The sequence below is a fragment of the Crotalus tigris genome, unplaced genomic scaffold, assembly GCF_016545835.1.
Source record: "Crotalus tigris isolate CLP2741 ecotype Arizona unplaced genomic scaffold, ASM1654583v1 scf7180000020728.642097, whole genome shotgun sequence".
Taxonomy (NCBI): domain Eukaryota; kingdom Metazoa; phylum Chordata; class Lepidosauria; order Squamata; family Viperidae; genus Crotalus; species Crotalus tigris.
This window is the reverse complement of record NW_024098154.1, coordinates 120781-142066: the sequence shown is the minus strand read 5'-3', so window position 1 is coordinate 142066 and position 21286 is coordinate 120781. Positions and strand designations below refer to the sequence as shown.

General features: G+C 40.4%; 1 protein-coding gene across 4 annotated transcripts in view; it reads left to right on the top strand.

Annotated features, from left to right (window-relative positions):
* The window catches only part of TEC (tec protein tyrosine kinase), a 68552-nt gene that overhangs the window by 15466 nt on the left and 31800 nt on the right, over nt 1-21286 (top strand). For 2 of the 4 annotated variants that reach the window (XM_039368300.1, XM_039368299.1), the window contains exons 2-3: nt 11657-11839; nt 20403-20507. In XM_039368300.1, the coding sequence (XP_039224234.1) occupies nt 11702-11839; nt 20403-20507 (243 nt within the window). In that variant the 5' untranslated portion in view covers nt 11657-11701. Of the gene's footprint in view, nt 1-11656; nt 11840-20402; nt 20508-21286 lie in introns of those variants that run through there. The other 2 variants (XM_039368304.1, XM_039368302.1) reach the window with 1 other exon arrangement.

Sequence of the window (21286 nt, the reverse complement as noted above, 5' to 3'; positions counted from 1 at the left end):
CTAGGTTCTAAAGACCACATCAGATGATCTAAGCCAGATGTCCCCAACCTTTTGGGCACCAGGGACCAGTTCCGTGGAGAAAGGTTTTTCCGCGGACTGGAGAGTGTGTGTGTCACGGTTCCGACAGATGAAACTCTTCAAAAGAACTTTGAGGCATTGTTTACTAAAGAATCTTTATTTGAGAATCCTAACATCGGCACTAACATAAGCAAAGCCAAAAACTGAAATCCCCCTCTTGAGCATATAGTATCAAAGCACAATTCTCTCCTCCAATTAACAGTCATAAATCACATTCCCCAATTAGTTTAAAGCACTTTCCCGCCAGCTCTCCAGCCTGCCAATTCTTATCATCTCTCATTTTAACAACCTTGATTCTCACACTAGGTTCAGTATTATTATGGCTACATCTCCATCTGTTGTCAAAGCAAAAACATCCGATGTTAGCAGCATTGACAGCGTGGTTATGTGTGCTGCCTGCATCCCGTGGATGGGGCTTTGCTTGTTTGTGTGGACTGTTTGCTGGCATGCTGCGGCTCAGTACCGGTCCATGGACTGGGGGTTGGGGGCCCCTGATCTAGTCCACGGGTGTCAAACTCGCCACGCCATGTGACGTGTCACAACGTATCGCAACATTTTTTGCATTGTCGGAGCTGGGGTGGGTGCAGCCTCTGCATGATGCAACTAGCCTGCAGGCTGGCAGCTTGACACCCCTGATCTAGTCCATATTTCAACCCAAAGAAACAGGTGATTCAGTCTCCCCAAAAGAATACATTTAGCTGCTAAACCAAGTTTTTACAACAGAGCTTCGCAACCACTGAGTGGCTGCACTTGATATTTTTTGGTAGGGATATAGGTCATCATAGGTCAGGAGTAGGCAACCTTGGCTCTTTTATGACTCGTGGACTTCAACTCCCAGAATTCCTGAGTCAGCATGGCTCAGCTTGGAAACTATCCCTTTCCCCTCAGCATGGCTGCTCAGGAATTCTGGGAGTTGAAGTCCACGAGTCATAAAAGAGCCAAGGTTGCCTACCCCTTGTCATAGGTGAACAAGATAAAGAGAAAATGAACATTACATCATTCCTTTAACCAGTTTTGGTTGATTAGCAGAATTTTTTTAAAAAGATAGAATTTAGAAATGCTGACTTTGAGGGGTGGCTGGTACTCCATCCTTTCTCCTCTAAACCCTTGTTTTTTTAGTTTTAATTGTTATAATTGTAATCTGTTTTTAAATTTATAATCGCTGAAGGTTTATTTCATCTTGATGTGAGCTGCTCAAGATCACGAGAACTTTGTGATGGACAGCAAATGAATTTGATAAATAAATAATAAACCAACATCGACCAAAGCCAGTTTTCATTTTCCTCAGCTTACAATAATTTTGTTAACAATTTGTTAACAATTTTGTTAATGACAGTATGGAAAAAAAGTGACTTAGGACCAGTGCTCATGCTTATGAGATTACTTTGAGTAAGTTATAATCTAGTTGTATGATATACAGTAATCATTCAGCGCATTGATGGATTTATCCTGCTGTGGATTGATACCAAATTTTAGATTTTTATATCCCCCTCAGTAAGGATAAAGTTTGAGGTTCAGAATCAAGAAGATCCCAAAAGGTTATTTATCTTATTTTAATTCTTAAAAAGAAATAGCATATGTAACACAAAGGAGAGACTTAGAATAGTAAGTAAATAGTAAATAGTAAGTAAATCAAAAGTAGCTGGATCTACTGTGAAATCTTTTTTTGAATTCAGTTTTTTTCAAAGAAGAATTTTTCCCCCTTTCCATTTCTTACATCAGTTATACTAGAAATCTGGGTTGATTTATTGTTTTTATAGAACAATTGTGAAGAGCATACTTAATCTAATTGTTAACCTGGAGGCAATAGATCAGTGATTCTCAACCTTTTTAATGCCGCGACCCCCAACCGGTCGTAAGTCGAGGACTACTCAACCGGTCGTAAGTCGAGGACTACTCAACTGGTGCAGCACCGTTTGCAGAATGGACTTTTGGCGGGCTCAGCAGGGCAGAGACAGCCTGGACAATTCCTATTGGCTTTTGAAAGCCAATAGAATTAGACTCTATTCAAGAGAGTCTATTCTATTGGCTTTCAAAAGCCAATAGAATAAAAGGGAGTAGCACAGCTAAGGAAAAGGGGGGGAAAAATGGCAGACTGAGTTGTTTGGCAACCCCCGTGAAATGGTCGTTCGACCCCAAATGGGGTCCCGACCCACAGGTTGAGAACCACTGCAATAGATAATGACATTTCACTATGAAGTTACTGTACAAAATTTAGCATAAATATTATTACTTAATAAATGCCAACATTTTTCTTTGTGCAGTTTCCACGAACTGATCTTTGTAATGCTTTTGAAATCAGAAATTATTTTGATTTATATTTGCCTGTTGCTTCATAAGAGAACATTGCTTTTTTTACAGATTGTAAAATTGTTAACCTGGAGGCAATAGATAATGACATTTCACTATGAAGTTACTGTACAAAATTTAGCATAAATATTATTACTTAATAAATGCCAACATTTTTCTTTGTGTAATTTCCACGAACTGATCTTTGTAATGCTTTTGAAATCAGAAATTATTTTGATTTATATTTGCCTGTTGCTACGTAAGAACATTGCTTTTTTTATGAACAATATTTAAGTATCCTCAATACTGCTATGCAATATTGGTGCAGTAACCAGTAACCAAAAAGCTGCTGTCGCTGTTTTTGATATATTTTGACTACTGATCAGTACAGAAATTATATACTCTGCACAAAAACTTTTCTAACTTATTAGGGGGAAATTGTTCCTTACAAGATTGGCAAAATTAGGGAAGTAATTCATATTTGTCTGTTACATTAGTCAAGGTGCACGGCTTCCGTTTTGTCATTCTTTTCGTGGCTTCCTTCAACACTTCGATGTTTGCAGTTAAACATACCATAATCCAAGTCCTCAGAAATAGATGTTTTCAATGTAGATATTTTTGTTTGGTGCATTGTTAGGGGAAGTTTTATATCTGACATGTTCTTAAGAAGAAAAAGGAACATTGTCTTCTGCAGGACTGAGGATGGCATAAAGCGCTTCTATATTTGTTTGCGTTTGTACTGTTATTAGTTTCAGATTTTGATCAGGGTTTCCTGAATAAAGGCATGAATTAAGCTACTCTGGATTGCAGTGACTTGGTTCACTCAGTGGAATGCTGCTTTGAGGACACACCCAATGCTTAAAGGCACTTCTCCTTGATCTGCCCTTTCCCCTGTAGCTCTTTCTGGGGTTTGGGATCCGTGCCAGAGAGATGAAAGTATAGATATTATTCGACTTAACAACAGTTCATTTAATGACTGTATGGAGTTAACAACAGCCGTGGAAATAGTGATTGGCCACGGTTGCAGCGTCCCCGTGGTCACGCGATCAAAATTCACACGCTTGGTAACTCACTCATATTTATGACAGTTGCAGTGTCCGTGGGTGATGTGAATCTAAATAAATAGCATGTGGCTGCAAGAAAAGTTTTGAAATGAGAAAGGAAATAGTTCAAAGCTTGTCAGTCACACTTTTTAAAATAGTGTGATGTTCTTCTGCTCCAGAGATGATTATTTTTTTTAATCTGTACTAGTGGTAGAGAAAACTTGAATGATATTTGCTTTTGTACCAAGTTTGGTCAATAGTTAACCGTAGTCCTAAAACCACTTGATTTCAAGTAATCAAACCTGCCTATAATGTATATAACTTGTAATTGCTTGAAAGTGTTTGTTTTTTTTACACTAAATTGGATGGAACACAACCATTCTTAGTGTTTATTACATGATTTATTCTCCGTTGACAAGCAAGATTATCAGGAGTTTCAGGCATTTTTCCATTGTCTAGTGCAGGGGTAGGCAATCTTGGCTCTTTTTATGACTTGTGGACTTCAACTCCCAGAATTCCTGAGCAGCAATGCTGGCTCAGGAATTCTGGGAGTTGAAGTCCACGAGTCATAAAAGAGCCAAGGTTGCCTACCCCTGGTCTAGTGTTATATATATTGGAGGGAAGGGATCTGATTTTGAGAGTCAAGTTTACTTTTGCCACTGAGTCACCCAATGACAGCTCACGTTACTCAACTTCCCAGTGTTGTGGTTTCCCCATATGGAAAATTAAGAGTCTCGAGACCATTCTCAAAATCAGATTGGAGAGATCTATTGATAGCTTTATGTTCGCAATGTACTTTTAAATGAAACGGGTTCATAAAAGTAGCACGGGCTGGTTTCTGTCTCAAGTAATTATATATAAATCATACTTGTAAAACGGGGGCGGCTTTTGCATTCAGTAAGCATAAAGTTTTTTGGCTGACGAGTTTGTTTCCTCCAAATCTGAAATTGTTAGATTGTCTTTGAATGGAGAGCTTTATAGTTTTATGGGCTGCGTTTCATGTTGCCTTTTTGAAACGTTCAAAGGTTGTGAGAATTATTGAAGAGGATCAAATACTTCTTCGCTGTCTCTCTCCACTTTCTTTCAGACTGAAATGCTGGCAGTTCTCATATTGTCGGTTTGAATGAGAAACGCAGCACTCTATTTTCAGACTTTTTAAAATCAACTTATTTGGAACTTCATTCACTTGACATTTCAGTTTTCTGCTTTAGGAATAACCTAATTTTGATAGTCACATTAAAACCTAATAGACAACATATTGTATGTGATTTTGGTGCCTGGCTATTACATTGTTATACTTCAGATTTCATGTCGGATGCAATTATGGCCTGTATGGGATCAGAAAGCCATGTGGTTTCACTCCGGATTGTATGGAATATACTGTGGCAACATTTATTCAGAAAGAAATAATGTTTTTGTGTAGAGTGATTGTTACAGATAGTCCTCTACTTATGACCACAACTGAGCCCAAAATTTCTGTTGCTAAATAAGACATTTGTTAAGTGAGTTTTGCCTCACTTTTCCTGCCAGTGAATCACTGCAGTTGTTAAGTTAGTAACATGGTTGTTAAGTGAATCTGGTTTCCCTATCAACTTTGCTTGTCAGAAGATCACAAAAGGTGATCACATGACCCCGGGACACCGGAGCCGTCATAAATATGAGTCAGTTGCCAAGCCTCTGCATTTTGATCATGTGACCATGGGGATGTTGCGATGGTCGTTAAGTGTAAAACACAGCCATAAGTCACTTTTTCCAGTGCCGTTGTAACTTTGAATGGCTACTAAGTGAACTGTTGCAAGTCAAGGACTATCTATGTTGTGTTGTACGATTTATTAAATTCTGAACCACCCAGTTTGGAGTTGGACAACACCTAAAGTGAATGAAATAATATTTTTTCCTTTCATTTTTTTCAATCGCCTAAGACAGATATGTCAAATCAAGGCCTGGGGCCCGGATGCGGCCCAAGAAGTGGTTTCATGTGGCCTGCGAAGCCATCTTGGAAACAGTGAGGGAACGGCCCCCGCTGCCTTGGCCCTGGCCCAGGCCAGCCAGGAGCCAATGTATAATTTTGTGGTGGCCATCATGGCACTTGCCCTGGTGGACCATGCCTTGGCACTTGCCCCGGTCCCACCCTCTTCTGCCAGAGACCCTCAGATCTGTCCCACTCCTGCCCAGGCCCCCATAGGCACCCTTGACATGAATGATGTAGAACTGGCCACGCCCACCCAGTAGGCCACACCCACTCCATCCACGCCCACCCAGTAGGCTGCACCCACTCTGGCCACCTCCCCAAGAGCAACCGCAAAGCTGATGCGGCCCTCAGTGAAATTGAGTTTGACACCCCTGGCCTAAGACAGGGGTCCCCCAACCCCCTGGGCCGCGGACTGGTACCGGGCCACGGCATGCCAGCAACCGGGCCGCACAAACAAGCAAAGCCCCATCCATGAGATGCAGGCAGCACACAAAACCACGCACCCTCCAGTCCACGGAAAAGCCTCTCTCCACAGAACCGGTCCCTGGTGCCCAAAAGGTTGGGGGCCTCTGGCTTAAGAGGTGCTAGTATTTTTCTGAAAATTAAGCAGACACAACCTTGAACCAGAAAAGCTGAACATTTAAAACCTGGGTCTGGGTTACAAAACCTCACTATCTCAACTAGTCAGACTGGCTAAACAAGGGTTGGTGAAGCTGAGAACCATGGAGATTTGGGAGGGATCATATTTTGAAGCACCGACAGCCGTTGTTTTTATTGGATGATTTGAATGAGTAATGACTTCTAGTTTAGGTGATATTTCAGGACAAACATATATTGTACAGGTAGTCTACGACTCACAACAGTTCATTTCGTGACCATTCAAAGTGATAACAGCAGTAAAAAAACCCCTGACTTATGACCATTTTTTCACACTTAGGACAGTTTGATCCCCGGGGTCATGTGATCAAGATTCAAACATTTGGGAACTGACTCATATTTATGACTGTTGTGGTGTTCCAGGGTCATGTGATCATCCTTTGTGAACTTCTGACAAGCAAAGTCAACGGGAAAGCCAAATTCACTTAAACCATGTTACTAATTTAATGACTGCTAATACTTAACAACTGTGGGAAGAAAGAATAGGACAAAATTCATTTAACAAATGTCTCACTTAGCAACATAAATTTTGGGCTCAGTTATGGTTGTGAGTCGAATACTACCTATAGTATTAACAAGCCTGTAATCCCCCTTTGAGGTAAATTTGACTACCCAAGATGGGTTTTAATTTCTTAGAAATTAAAAGTCTAGTTTGGGCAATGAACAAAGCTGGAATAAATATTGTGCCATTGTAGACACAGAAAGTAAACTTAATTTGATATACTAATGCTTGCTGTTCTTGGCCAAGTCATTGATAGTCACTGATAGTTATTAAATCTGAAGATAATGGTAGTGATTTGCTGGAAATCAGCAAATATTCTTGACTTCCAATTGTCTAATATAATAATGGCATGAAAATTATTCTCCTCTCCTCAGTTATATTACTGAAATGAAGGAAGTTTAGGTTCCTGTGAGTTTTTTGGGGGAAGAGCATAAACTCCATCCAGTTCCTAAGTTGAGTATATATAATACAGCAATCAAAATTACCTTGAAAAAGAGCAACTTAATGTCAAAAACAATCTTATTAACTATGATTTGCATATTTGTGGAAAAATACTTGGGAAAAAATGAAATTATGTTGTTATATATGCTGACTGCACCAAAACTACTTTATGCACAAAAATGGAAGGACGCTTCAATCCCTACAATGGACGAATGGCTGCAAAAATTGATGGAGTTAGCAGAGAGGGCCAAATTGACTGCTCTGATTAAAGAAAAAAACATAAGTACTTTTGTTTCTACTTGGAAACCGCTTCTGGACTTTGTACTTGAGGTGAGAAAAAATTAAACTTTGATTTTGGGTTTTACTGATTAAATAGATTTGTTGTTATAGAAATGACTAGTTTATACTATTATATAAAAGTAAAAAGTTGAGGTTTAATGTTATTGATTTATTCTACTGTACTAGAAACGGAGTTAGTTACTTGCTCAGTACTAGTAACTATGAGAAGGATCTCAGAGTCCTAGTGGACAACCACTTAAATAGGAGCCAGCCGTGTGCTGCAGCTGCCAAAAAAGCCAGCACAGTGCTAGGCTGCATTAACAGTGGGATAGAATCGAGATCACATGAAGTATTAATAGCACTTTACAATGCCTTGGTAAGGCCACACTTGGAATACTGCATCCAGTTTTGGTCACCACGATGTAAAAAACATATAAAGAATGATTGCGGGAATTAGGTATGTCTAGTTTAGTGAAGAGAAGGACGAGGGGGGACATGATAGCAGTGTTCCCAATATCTCAGGGGTTGCCACAAAGAAGAGGGAGTCAAGCTATTTTCCAAAGCACCTGAAGGCAGGATAAGAAGCAACGGATGGAAACTAATCAAAGAGAGAAGCAGCCTAGAACTATGTAAATATTTCCTGACAGTTCTTCTTCTTGTGCCATATCTGTTATCGGACGTTGGCGATCATGTTGGCAATCCTGTTTTTATCAGCAGCCACATGAAAAAGTGCTGCTGAGTTTTGTCCAAACCAGTCCCTTAGATTTTGAAGCCACGATGTTCTTTTTCTGCCTGGACCTCGTTTGCCTTCAATCTTTCCCTGGAGGATTAAATGGAGTATGCCATATTTTTCTGGGTCTCGCATCACATATCCGAAAGTTAGAACAATTAACCAGTGGAACAACCTGCCTCCAGAAGTTGTGAATGCTCCAACAACGGATGTTTTTAAGAAAAGACCGGACAACCATTTGTCTGAAATGGTATATGGCAGGGGTGTCAAACTGCGGGCCGGATGCGTCATAGTGAAACTACGCCCACCCCATTGCTGGCAAAGGAAAAAAAGTCACGATACATCGCAACACGTCACATGACTTTGCGAGTTTGACACCCCTGGTATAGGATTTCCTACCTGAGCAGGGGTTTGGACTAGAACAGGGCTTTTCAACCTTTTCATCCATTGTACCACTTTTAGGATATGGCAATATCCGAGTACCACCAGTTGCCTAGCAAGGTGTCAAAAACTTGATGATCCCCAAAAAAGGAAAAAAGTGATAAAGTACTGGTAGTCCTCGACTTACAACAGTTCACTTAGTGACTGTTCAAAGTTACAATGGCACTGAAAAAAGTGCCCCCCCCAAGCACAGCTGAGCAAGGCACCTGCCTGCCTGCCCAGCCGCACTCTTCCTCCTGTCCGAGGTTTTCATCGTTGTGAGCATTTCTGTTGAGGATTGGCTTTGGGGGTGGGGTGGGGGAGTGTTTGGTTTTTATTCCCCCCGTCTGCTGGGTGATTGCAGCAGGTTTTGGTCACTTCACATGACCCTGGGACACTGTGACCGTCATAAATATGAATCAGTTGCCAAGCATCTGAATGTAAATCATAAGACCCTGGAGATGCCGCAACATTCCAGCTGATCGGCGCTTCTTCTGGGCTCAGAAGCACCAGGATCAGCGACGAGCTCCAACTGGAGCCTGGCGCTGATCCTGGCGCTTCTGCTGAGCCCTGACAGCCCCGAAGAAGCGCCAATCAGCTGGAAAGTGGCACTGATCCTGGCGCTTCCACTGAGCCCTGACAGCCCTGCAGCTCCAGCCATCTCTCACTCAGGTTTGTGCGGTGCTGCCACCAGTTCAGCTCATTCCCTTCCCCGACTACCACTTTTCTAGGATGGTCGCGTACCACCTGCCAGGTGCCAATATACCACAGGTGGTACCTGTACCACTGGTTGAAAAGCCCTGGACTAGAAGACCTCCAAGGTCCCTTCCAACTCTATTATTGTTATTGTTATTGGAAGTCAATGCCTTTTTTTTTCCTTTTCTCTCTTCTTTTCTACCTTCTCCTTGCCCGTTTCCCTCCCTTTTCTCTCCTACTCTTGGCATTTGTATTTTTGTATTTTAGGTTATAAACTAATAAAAATGGTCAATTGAAAACAATGATTGGCATCTGTGGTTGTGTTGTTGACACCATCCTTGTGGTTAATATATAGGGAGGGGGATCTTGAAAATACTCCCTTGCAATTCCATTTAATCTTTAAGAGTAAATCAGTACTATAGATTAAAAATATTTGGAAGCAGCGGTTCATTTGGCTCCAAAGGCACTTGTTTTTTAGGGAGATCATCCTGAGCATTTCCCCACCTCCCCCAAGATTGAGCAAGAAATACAAAAGCCATGGCTGGTAACACTTAAGTAATTTCTACAGTGTGCTACTGGTTGCATCTCCTGTTTTGCAGTGCCCACAGGCTCACAGTTGGAGGCACAGTTGACTAGATTGCAGCTGAAGCCTGCAGGTGAAACTAGGATCAGCTCCTCTGATACTACCTGATTAAAAGTAAAGCTTTATCCCAGGGGTCTTCAAACTTGGCCCTTTTATGACTTGTGGACTTCAACTCCCAGAATTCCTCAGCCAGGCACGCCACACTTGGAATACTGCATCCAGTTTTGGTTGCCACAATGTAAAAAAGTTGTTGAGATTCGAGAAAGAGTGCAGAGAAGAGCAACAAAGATGATCAGGGGACTGGAGGCTAAAACATAAAGAATGGTTCCAGAATTGGGTCTGTCTAGTTTAAGGAAGAGAAGGACGAGGGGTGACATGATTGCAGTGTTCCAGTATCTCAGGGGTTATCACAAAGAAGAGGGTCAAGCTGTTCTCCAAAGCACCGGAAAGCAGGACAAAAAGCAACAGATGGAAACTAATCAAGGAGAGAAGCAACCTAGAACTAAGGAGGAATTTCCTGACAGTTAAAACTAACAATTAATTAGTGGAACAACCTGCTTCCAGAAGTTGTGGATGCTCCATCACTGGAAGTTTTTAAGAAGAAATTGGATAAAGATATGTCCGAAATGATATAGGGTTTCCTGCTTGAGCAAGGGGTTGGACTAGAAGACCTCCAAGGTCCGTTCCAACTCTGTTATTCTGTTATTCTATTACCCTTCCAATAGCAAGCTTGTAGGTGTTCGTTGCTTTTCTTAAAAGTAAGTCCTTCAAGTGCTTTTGGTAACTGAGTGGACATCTCTGTTGCAAAGTGGTGGTGGGCACAATTGTGAGAGTTGTGAATGCTCCAACACTGGAAGTTTTTAAAGAAGAGACGGACAGCCATTTTTTCTAAAATGGTATAGGCCGCAGTGATGGCAAACCTTTTAGAGACTGAGTGCCCAAACTGCAACCCAAAACCCACTTACCGTATATTCCGGTGTATAAGGCGACCTGGCGTATAAGACGACCCCCGACTTCAGCGCTGAGTTGCATGCCTAGAAAGTCATCTTATACGCCGGAAACTACCGTTATTTCCGGCATATAAGACGACTCGGCGTATAAGACGACCCCCGACTTTGATGCTGATTTTAACGTTTGCAAAAGTCGTCTTATATGGTATGTATCGTCGGGTGCCAGGTGGGCGTGGCCCATTGGGTGGACGTGGCTGTGTTGGTAATGGCAGACTGAGTGGCACTAAAAAGTTCAATCAATCAATTCCAACTTTGCGAGATCTTCTTTTTTTCCCACGAGAAGTTGCAATTGATTGATTGATTGAACCTTTATTTTTTTGTACACGGCGGCGGAGGCCTAAAGTGAAAAGGTTTTATAAAACCCAGCTAAAGGCCTAGGAATGGGGCGACGGCACGCGTGCCCACAGAGAGGGCTCTGAGTGCCACCTGTGGCACGCGTGCCATAGGTTCGCCACCACAGGTATAGGGTTTCCTGCCTGAGCAGGGGTTTGGACTAGATGACCTCCAAGGTCCCTTCCAATTTTATTATTATTATTACTATTATTATTATTCTACAGAATGTTTAATTTTAATTATGTTTTCTGCTTGGCTGATAGAGATTTTATTGTATTGCTTTTGATGATCGTTGTTAATCATTCAGATCGCATATGTTAGTAGACCTCTGTCCTACATTGCCTAATATGAATTTCATATTCAAGTGTAAAGTATATGAAAATTCTTGTGTGTCATGCCAGCTGAACAGTGGGCTCCAGTTAGCTATGTAAAGTTATTGCAGTCCTCAGCGAAGTCAAATGTGAACTTTTCTGTCTAATATTTAACTACGTCTGTAGTTTTCTGCCTTCCACCCGGCGCAATGAAAGTGGGTTGATGAGTTGCTTTCTTTTTCTCACTGTGCATTTGTGTTGTTGAAAAAAAAAATAGGATCTTAAGGGTCGCTGCTGCTGCTTCTTTTGCAGAGTTGGATCTTCAATGGCCGAAGAAAGATCGAGGAAGGGGTTGAAATGAATATGAATGCTATCCTAGAAGAGATTCTGATTAAGAGGTCTCAACAAAAGAAAAGGACATCTCCTCTAAACTACAAAGAGAGGCTTTTTGTTCTTACAAAATCTATGTTAGCCTATTACGAAGGTCGTCCAGAGGTAGGAAACTGGTTTTCAATTATGTATTTTTGCTATTGCCTTTAGTATATGTTTGTATGGCTATTTTATAAATCTTTTGAATCACTTTATATTTAAAAGAGACTAATAGTTGTTTGACCGAGTGGGCTTTTGCAGACATTTAATATATATCTGTAGCTGGCTGACTGGCCGTATTCAGCATGTGGTCCTCAATGGAACTACATCTACATGGAGGGAAGTGTGTAGTGGGGTGCCCCAAGGCTCTGTTCTGGGCCCAGTGCTCTTCAACATCTTCATCAACGATTTGGACGAGGGGATAGATGGGGAACTCATCAAATTTGCAGACGACACCAAGCTGGCAGGAATAGCCAACACTCCAGAAGACAGGCTTAGGATACAGGAGGATCTGGACAGACTGGAACACTGGGCACTATCTAACAAAATGAAATTCAGTGGTGAAAAAAGTAAGGTTCTACATTTAGGCAAGAAAAACCAAATGTACAGGTATAGTATAGGGGGTACCTTGCTCAATAGTAGTAACTGTGAGAGGGATCTCGGAGTCCTAGTGGACAATCATTTAAATATGAGCCAGCAGTGTGCTGCAGCTGCCAAAAAAGCCAACACAGTGCTAGGCTGCTTTAATAGAGGGATAGACTCAAGATCACGTGAAGTGTTAATACCACTTTACAATGCCTTAGTAAGGCCACACTTGGAATACTGCATCCAGTTTTGGTCACCACGATATAAGAAAGATGTTGAGACTCTAGAAAGAGTACAGAGAAGAGCAACAAAGATGATCAGGGGACTGGAGGCTAAAGCATATAAGGAACGGTTGCTGGAATTGGGTATGTCTAGTTTAATGAAGAGAAGGACGAGGGGGGACATGATAGCAGTCTTCCAATATTTCAGGGGCTGCCACAAAGAAGAGGGAGTCAAGCTATTTTCCAAAGCGCCTGAAGCAGGACAAGAAGCAACGGGTGGAAACTAATCAAGGAGAGAAGCAACCTAGAACTAAGGAGAAACTTCCTGACAGTTAGAACAATTAACCAGTGGAACAACCTGCCTCCAGAAGCGGTGAATGTGCCAACACTGGAAGTTTTAAAGAAGAAACTGGACAGCCATTTGTCCGAAATGGTATAGGGTTTCCTGCCTGAGCAGGGGGTTGGACTAAATGACCTCCAAGGTCCCTTCCAACTTTATTATTATTACATTATTGGCTGTTGTATGAACCATGCCACTTACAGATTCTTGGAAGTTAATTCTTATTCTCTCCAAGCTTCAAGAGCTTCTTACTCTGCTGTAGGACAGCTGTTCAAAATCCTGACTTGATGGAAACATCAGAATGTGTAAACGCAAAAGTAATGTCATTCTTATCTGAGAAAGGTCATATAACCAGAGAGCCACCATAACTAGACCACAGTGGAAATCCAGACATCCATTAGATGGCAATAAGGAGACAGAGAAAATTCTAACTTTTTGTTGCCTTCTAATGCGCATCCAGATTTGTGTAAGTCAGGTATGGTAGTTCCACACGAGCACAGGATAAGAACACACCGAAGTTGGATCTACGTTCAGTCCAAGAACAGGAGAGTTGGAAACCCAAACCCCTGTTTCAAAATCCCAAATACAGCCTGCCTGGACAAAGCTTTTGGTTGGTTGCTGAAGTATCAGTCTACTCCTTTGTGTCTTACTTAATATGGCTGTGTTTATTTGAAAATGACATGGAAGACCTATGTAAGTACTGTTGAAGGAAAAGTCTTCATCATGGTTCAGTCCAAGCCGGGGATAAACAACATGGCGACTGCTTTAGAAAGAAGGTTGCAGTTTATTGAAGAGGAGAGCCAGACAGAAAGATGGCTCTGGAAGAAAAGAGAGAGAGCACATGTTGGGAGTGGGTTTTTATACCCTCTGGAGCCTTTTGTTTGGAGTTGTTTCCTGTTCCCGTTTGAGGCTTTGTATTTCCTGTGTCATGTATTCTGACCTGAGTGTGGGCGTGCCCTTTGGCATCTGTGGGTTAATCCTATTATGTCCTGTTTTAGAGTTTGGGTGGGATATGTAGATTTTAGGTGTCTTTGTCTTCTTAATCTTCTAGCTGGGGGCTTCCAACCTTCCTGGATTATTTACATCTGCATTTCTACAGAGCTGTTTTCTGCTTGGGGGAGGGAGACTTGGGGCAATTAAGAAAACTGGGCATGCTTTTCTGCCTCTTTGAGGAAATATTTTTTTCTGCCCTGTTAATATTTCCTTCTCTGGGGGGCTGACTTCTCACGTACAATGCCTCTTTTCAGTTCATTAAAGGAAAACTGAAAACTAAAGAAAAAGTCTGGTTTAAACAATTTGCTTTGTGGCCCACTCAACTTGCTTTCTTTGTTTAATAGAAGAAAAATGTTTTTGTACTGTTGGGGGTGGATCTCTTTTGTAGTATGTACAACCTGTGTAGAAAGTCCTTTCTCATTCCGTTGGATCTGTCTCTCATTTTGGAAGAAATGTTTATGGACAGGCAATGATTAATTTGCTTCATTGTGTTTTTCTTCCTCCTTATACCCAAAATCTTTTTAATTAAAAACAATGCTTTGTTAGCAGAAATGGCAAAAATTTCCGCATATTTGAAGGATTACTCACAAGAAAGATATATCTCGGTTTGGAGAAGATGGATAGATTATATTCAGAATAAATATGAGACTAAAAAGTATTATCTAGCTTATGAGTAAATTTTAGATTATTATTAATAGTTTAATATGGTAGAATTTATATTAGTTTTAGTTTTATGGTTTAATTATATTATTTTTGTATTTAATTTGTTAATATTTATTTTGAAAAGGAGTTAAAGTATGTTATGGATTTGATTGTTTGTATAGTTGGGTAATGTTAGTTAGATTATCATTGTTTATTTATAACCCTGTAATCAGCTCTGGGAAGTGGGGGGGGAGGGGTGGGAGGGATTTGGGGTATATATTGTATAAAATCTTTAAAACTTTTAATAAAAAAACAATGCTCTGGATGTTTGGGTGGACGCGTTGGAGGATATGAAAATAGCCAGTTGGTTCAGCGCCTTAGAAATTAGAATTCCTTGGTGGAAAAACTCATTTGGTTAAATGTTTGCCTTGGAATCCATCTTGCATCATTGCATTCCAGGATTGTGCTGAAGTGAAGTTGGTGACAAATTAATTAGTTGGTGACTAATTAAAATCTTGTTAAGATGCCCTGGCAGTTAGCATCCCAAGAAGAAATATGACTGGAATCTGGAGGTCAGGGAGCAGTGTAGTTTGAACCAGACCAATGATCAAAATCAAAAGACGAAACAGTGGGGAGGTGTTGAACATAAATTTAATCTGACAGCATTTTCTAACTTAGAGACATGTTGCCCAAGTATGCTCTACGCAGGTAAAGTTGTTTAAAGTTTTAAAATACTGGAAGAAGCAAATCAGCATATAAGAAAAATATAAAACAATCAACATTTCTCTGAATGTTTGATACTGAGGTGTTCATGTATTGATGGTATCAGCTCACCATATCAACTTCTGCTTCTGCCTCTCTTCCCAAGAGCTGAGACTGTGCAAGACCAACAGACGTAGACAAAATGACCCACAGTACTAAGCCTGGTGTATTTGCTTTGGGGGCAACAGGTATAAATATCCCCACATCTGACACCAGCTTGGCTACTGCTCTAAAAGAGATTCCAGTGCCAGTTATTTTTACTTCCAAGAACACCTGTAGGGTCCTATGCTTGGTTTTGAAGTATGTCCACTGGCTAGAAAAATAATATAATTTAGTATATATTTATATAGTATACTTAGATCTCAGTAAGGCATTTGATAAAGTAGACCACAACCATCTTCTTGGGAAGACATAACAATATGGAATAGACTGGATCATCACCAGATGGATTTGCAGTTGGCTGATCAACCCCACTTTACATGTGTGTCAGCGTTGCTAATATTGGAGGTTCTTGCTTTGACAACATATGGAGATGTAGCCTTTTTCTTTCTTATACGTTACTCTTAGAATTAGATGATATTGGGGGAGGGGGAGGAATGCGATGGGAGTTAGACATACAATATTGTAATAAGAACTGATAAGGGATGGCGGGAGAAAGACCTGGGCGGAAAGCCAGCACTTCAAACTAATTGGAGAATGTGATTTATGACTGTTAGTTGTGGGAGGGAATTGCACTTTGATCTATGTGCTGAAAGGAGGGGAAGTCAGATTCTGGCTTCACTTATGTACATGCCGAAGCTATGCTGCTCAATTAAAGTTTCTTTAAGGAAAACAATGCCTCAAAGTTCTTTGAAGAGTTTCATCTTTCGGAACCATGACCATGTGGTCCTCAATGGAACTATAGCTTCTGTACATGGAGGGAAGCATCCAGTGGTCTTCATCAAGCTTCTGTCTTGGGCCCAGTGCTCTTCAACATCTTCATAAATGACCTAGATGAGGGAATAGAAGGAGAACTCATCAGATTTGCAGATGACACCAAGATGGGGGGAACTGGTAACATTTTAAATGATGGACTCAGGAGGATCTTGACCAATTTGAACATTGGGCGCAATCCAGCAAGATGCAGTTCAGTGGTGAGGAAAATAAAGTCCTGCACGTAGGCAGGAAAAACCAAATGTACCGGTACAGGATACAGAGTCAGCATTATTGCCCCCAACAATCTGGGTCCTCATTTTACCGACCTTGGAAGGATGGAAGGCTGAGTCAACCTTGAGCCGGTGAGATTTGAACTGCCGAACTGCCGGCAGCCGGCAGTCAGCAGAATTAGTCTCCAATACTGCATTTTAACCACTATGCATTCTAACCACGATAACCACCAGCTACACGTACAAGGCTATACGAATTGAGCATTGAACATTTTGTGATCTGGAAAGAACATTTAGGATAGAGTATTGAACAACTAAAAGTTTAATGCTTGGGAAAGGACTCCTAGTGTTGCCCCCTGTCGACGTATTAGTTAACTTTACATGTTGAATATAGCATGAGAAATGCTGAACTAGGAGAAATTGGAAGTAAATACGGTGTGTGAGAAATCAGCCTCAATTATAATGATGACAACCGTTTGGATGGTGGGAAGTAAGGAATGAGAAGTCTTGTTGTAGAATGTTTGAAGGTGCAAGAAGACAGAGCAAAATTTAGTTGGCTATTTAAAACAAAACAAAACCCAAGATTATGTCAATAGGCAATGCCAATCCAATGCAAGTAAGTGGAGAAGAAGCTGACTGAAATTATAATAGATTTTACATTCTTAGGCTCACACATTCACAGGGATGGTGAATAAAATGGAAGACTCAGAAAGATAAGAGTTAGAGCAGTGGTTCTCAACCTTTTTAATGCCGCGACCCCCAACCGGTCGTAAGTCGAGGACTACTCAACCGGTCGTAAGTCGAGGACTACTCAACTGGTGCAGCACCGTTTGCAGAATGGGACTTTTGGCGGGCTCAGCAGGGCAGAGACAGCCTGGACAATTCCTATTGGCTTTTGAAAGCCAATAGAATTAGACTCTATTCAAGAGAGTCTATTCTATTGGCTTTCAAAAGCCAATAGAATAAAAGGGAGTAGCACAGCTAAGGAAAAGGGGGGAAAATGGCGGACTGCGTTGTTTGGCGACCCCCGTGAAATGGTCGTTCGACCCCAAATGGGGTCCCGACCCACAGATTGAGAACCACTGAGTTAGACAGAAGTGATGGGAAACTTTCAGAGAAGGAGGGGGGAGAGGTTTAAAGAACAAATGTTAATGCATGAATTGGCATAGATTTGGTGAAAGAAAGAGTGACCTCAAAGGATAGAAAGATATGAGAAGGAATAGTGAATAGCATAAATTAGATTTAGCAGTATTTCCTCTTGGTTTCTCTGATTTCATGACTTTACTGTCTTTATCCGCTCTGGGTTGCTCGTAATATTATTCATCTCAAATACACATGGCTCAGCTTGGAAACCTCTCCCTTTCCCCTCAGCATGGCTGGCTCAGGAATTCTGGGAGTTGAAGTCCACGAGTCATAAAAGAGCCAAGATTGCTTACCCCTACCCGTATTAGACATTTCGCAGGGTACAATAGAGCTCAGCTAAACATACAACAAATCAAATCTGTGCCTGTTTGAACAGAAAGAGCCACGTGTCAAAAACAATTTCTTTTGAATAATTTATTTATCAGTTAGTTAAAATAAGATATTTAAAATATATTTTTCAGCATTCAAACAGGGAGGAAATTTTATGTTGAATGTTAAATTTAATGATAATTTGTTAATTGTTCTACTCACATTTTTCATTATTGCTTTTTGGCTTTTTTTTGTAGTTTATATCTTTTTTTTTTTAAATCCTGTATTTTAGAAACAACAATTTCTTAAAGTTTGTAGAAACTTCTCGGAGGATATATCTGCGAAGAACAATTTATATAATAATGTGGAACCTGAGCATCACTAATCACAGAATGTTGCTAATTAAAATGAAAAGCCTTTGTTGTCTCCGTATATATGAATGAGAGAAAGGACAGGTCATAATTTTTTACAAGTGGAGTATTTCATAAGAGATAAATTGAATAGCCCCCAAATGGCTTGTAATTCAAAACTTGGATTGAAAGAATCTGAAACCAATACTAAAATGGAAAGTTGTTTCTGTGGTATTCTTTAATAATTAGTCTTGAGAGTTTTGTTGTCTGCAGAATAAAAATGTTTTGTTATCCCTTTAATTCCAGGAACTGCAGACTGTTTTTCATGCATATTTTTAACCTTATCTAGATGAACAACATCCTGGCATTCTTCCTGATGCTGAGCAGTAAAGCATGAACATGCAATACACAGTTTTGTGTGTTTCTGTCTGTGATACTACTCGGGCTTTGTTTTCCCTTGTTCATCAGATCATTTTATGGATTGGTTCCTGATTAAAGAACTGAAAGCAGAACATAAGACTTTGAGGAATATGTCTATATTCCCTATAAGAATACGTCTTACTCTGAAGGGATGTAAATGTGCTTTTGAATGCTTTTTAAGAGTAACCAGAAATAATACAGAATCAGAACTGTAAAAATTGGAGAAATAATCTCATAACTATGCTATTGAAGACTGACTAAAGGAAAATTGGAGATATGGTGGATAGCTAGATGAAACTCTTGACCCGAAGGAACATTCCTGTTGGAGATCACACGGAAAGGAATGTAAATAAAATTCTCAGAATCTTATGGCTCTTATACAAATCTGTGCTAATCAGAATGTGATGTTCATTTATAGTGAACAAAGTTTATTGTGCACCTGGGAACAAGGACAGAGAGAGGCAATAAAGAGGATTTTTCACCTAGGATTAATTACTGTGCATTTGGGAACATTGCAATGGATATGCCCTTACATAGTGACTAAGCTTACAATAACATGACTGTTTGATGTTACAAGGCTTTTGGATACAGTGATACCTTAGTACCCAACTGCTTTGAAACTCATCAAATTTGGTACTCAACGCATTTAGATGTGAACATTCTGTCTTGGTACTCCTTGTTTATTTGGTGCTTGACGCACAAGCTAGAGCTTGTTGGTGTCAGCTGCCTTTTTACTCACTACGTTATTCCTTATGGAAAAAAATTGTTTGGTACTGATCATTTTTTGTACTCATCGCAATTCCTGGAGCCAATTGACGATGAGTCTATTGACCCGTCTACTTTTAATCACCATGATAATGATTTAGACATAGAGAGGGTGATTGGAAGGAAATAGCTAACATTTTTCTCCCTGGAAACTGATGTGGGAAGAATCCAGAGAAAGAAATATTTTGGGGAATATTAAAAAGACAGAATATATTTCCCCAAAGGAATAATGGAGAAGATCTTTAAAAAAGACAGAAATTTTTCCTCCCCCCCCCCCAGCCAGACAACTCAGCAGAAACCAGCTTTTAGAAATGCAGATGTAATAATCCATTCAGGAAGGTTGGAGCCTTCCAGCTAGAAACTGAAGAAATTAGGAAGACAAAGACCCCTAAAATCTACATACCCCACCCAAACTCTAAGACAGGACATAATAGCATTAACCCACCAATACCAAAGGGCCACATTCAGACTCAGGTCAAAGTACATGACACAGGAAATACAAAGCCTCAAACAGGAACAGGAAACAACCTCAAGAGCCCCAGAAGGTATAAGAGCCCACCACTCTGTTCCATGTGGTCGCTTTTTTCAAAAATCATCTTTCTGTCTGGCTCTGCTCTTCAATAAACTACAACCTTCTTTCTAAAGCAGTCTCCATGTTGTTTATTCCTGGCTTGGGCTGGACCATGTTGAAGATTTTTCTTTTGACACTGAGCTACTTGAAAATTCTGTTGGATATGAATACAAGTACACCTTCCTTCAAAAAAAAAAATAGTTGAAAAAAACGGTGGACATTTTTACACCTGAATTGTGCATCAGAAAAGGGGATTTTCATTAGTGGTAAAATTTAAGTCTCTAAGTCTCTGGGACCATTTTCAAGAAAAAGCCTGCTTTATTTGAGCAATTGTGCCCTCTTCTGGCCTACATCGTCTAGGATTGCAATTTGCCATGCGTTCTAGCTGCAAATTGTTTGAAATTCCTCCTTTTCAAAACAATTCCATCTTTGTCCTATTGCAGAAAAAGTACAGGAAAGGATCGGTCGACATTTCCAAAATCAAATGTGTTGAAACAGTGAAGAATGATGATGTTGTTATACCTTGTCAAAATAAATATCCATTTCAGGTAAGCTGTGAAATTCGGTTTGTTGCATTTCAACAAACATGGAAATATTTGCCTAGCAGACACACTGGACCTGCCACCCTTAACTTGATGCACTCTGAGAGGTTTAGATTACAACTAAATTCCCCTCTGTTAGTCAGGTTAACTACTTTGAAGAGCAATCATGAATTTCCTTTCAGTGAGCATACACATGATTTTATTTGGAAAATCTCTAAAGCAGACGCTGCTGATTACTTTCTTTTTCCTCTCTCCTATTCCCATGCAATTTTCCCTCCCTCCTTTCTTCCTTTTTATTGTTATTGATTGGCATGAAGTAAAACTACACGAACAGTTCCAGATGTCCACTCAAAAATTTCTGAAATGTGTTAGGACTTTCCTGTTACAACTGTTAATAACATTCTCTTGCTTTGACTCTTAAGTGGTGAGCTCTAAGAAGCAGGATCCATTTAGGTCAGGGGTGGGCAACCTTGCCTCTTTTATGACTTGTGGGCTTCAACTTCCAGGACTCAGGAATTCTGGGAAATGAAGCCTACGAGTCATAAAAGAGCCAAGGTTGCCTACCCCTGATTTAGGTTAAACTAAAGTTTATTTTAAGTTGAGTTCAGCCATGCAATTTTCACGATAGCAGAAGTTGTTTTCATTGCTTTCTGTTGAGAAGTTTTTCTATTTCTCAGCCTAGCCTTCAACATTGGTAGCTCCTTATAGTCTTGCATCCAGTTCTTAACCAGACTGGATCTTGCATTGCTACCAAACTCAGCCTAAGATTAGGCGGAAGTTGTGAT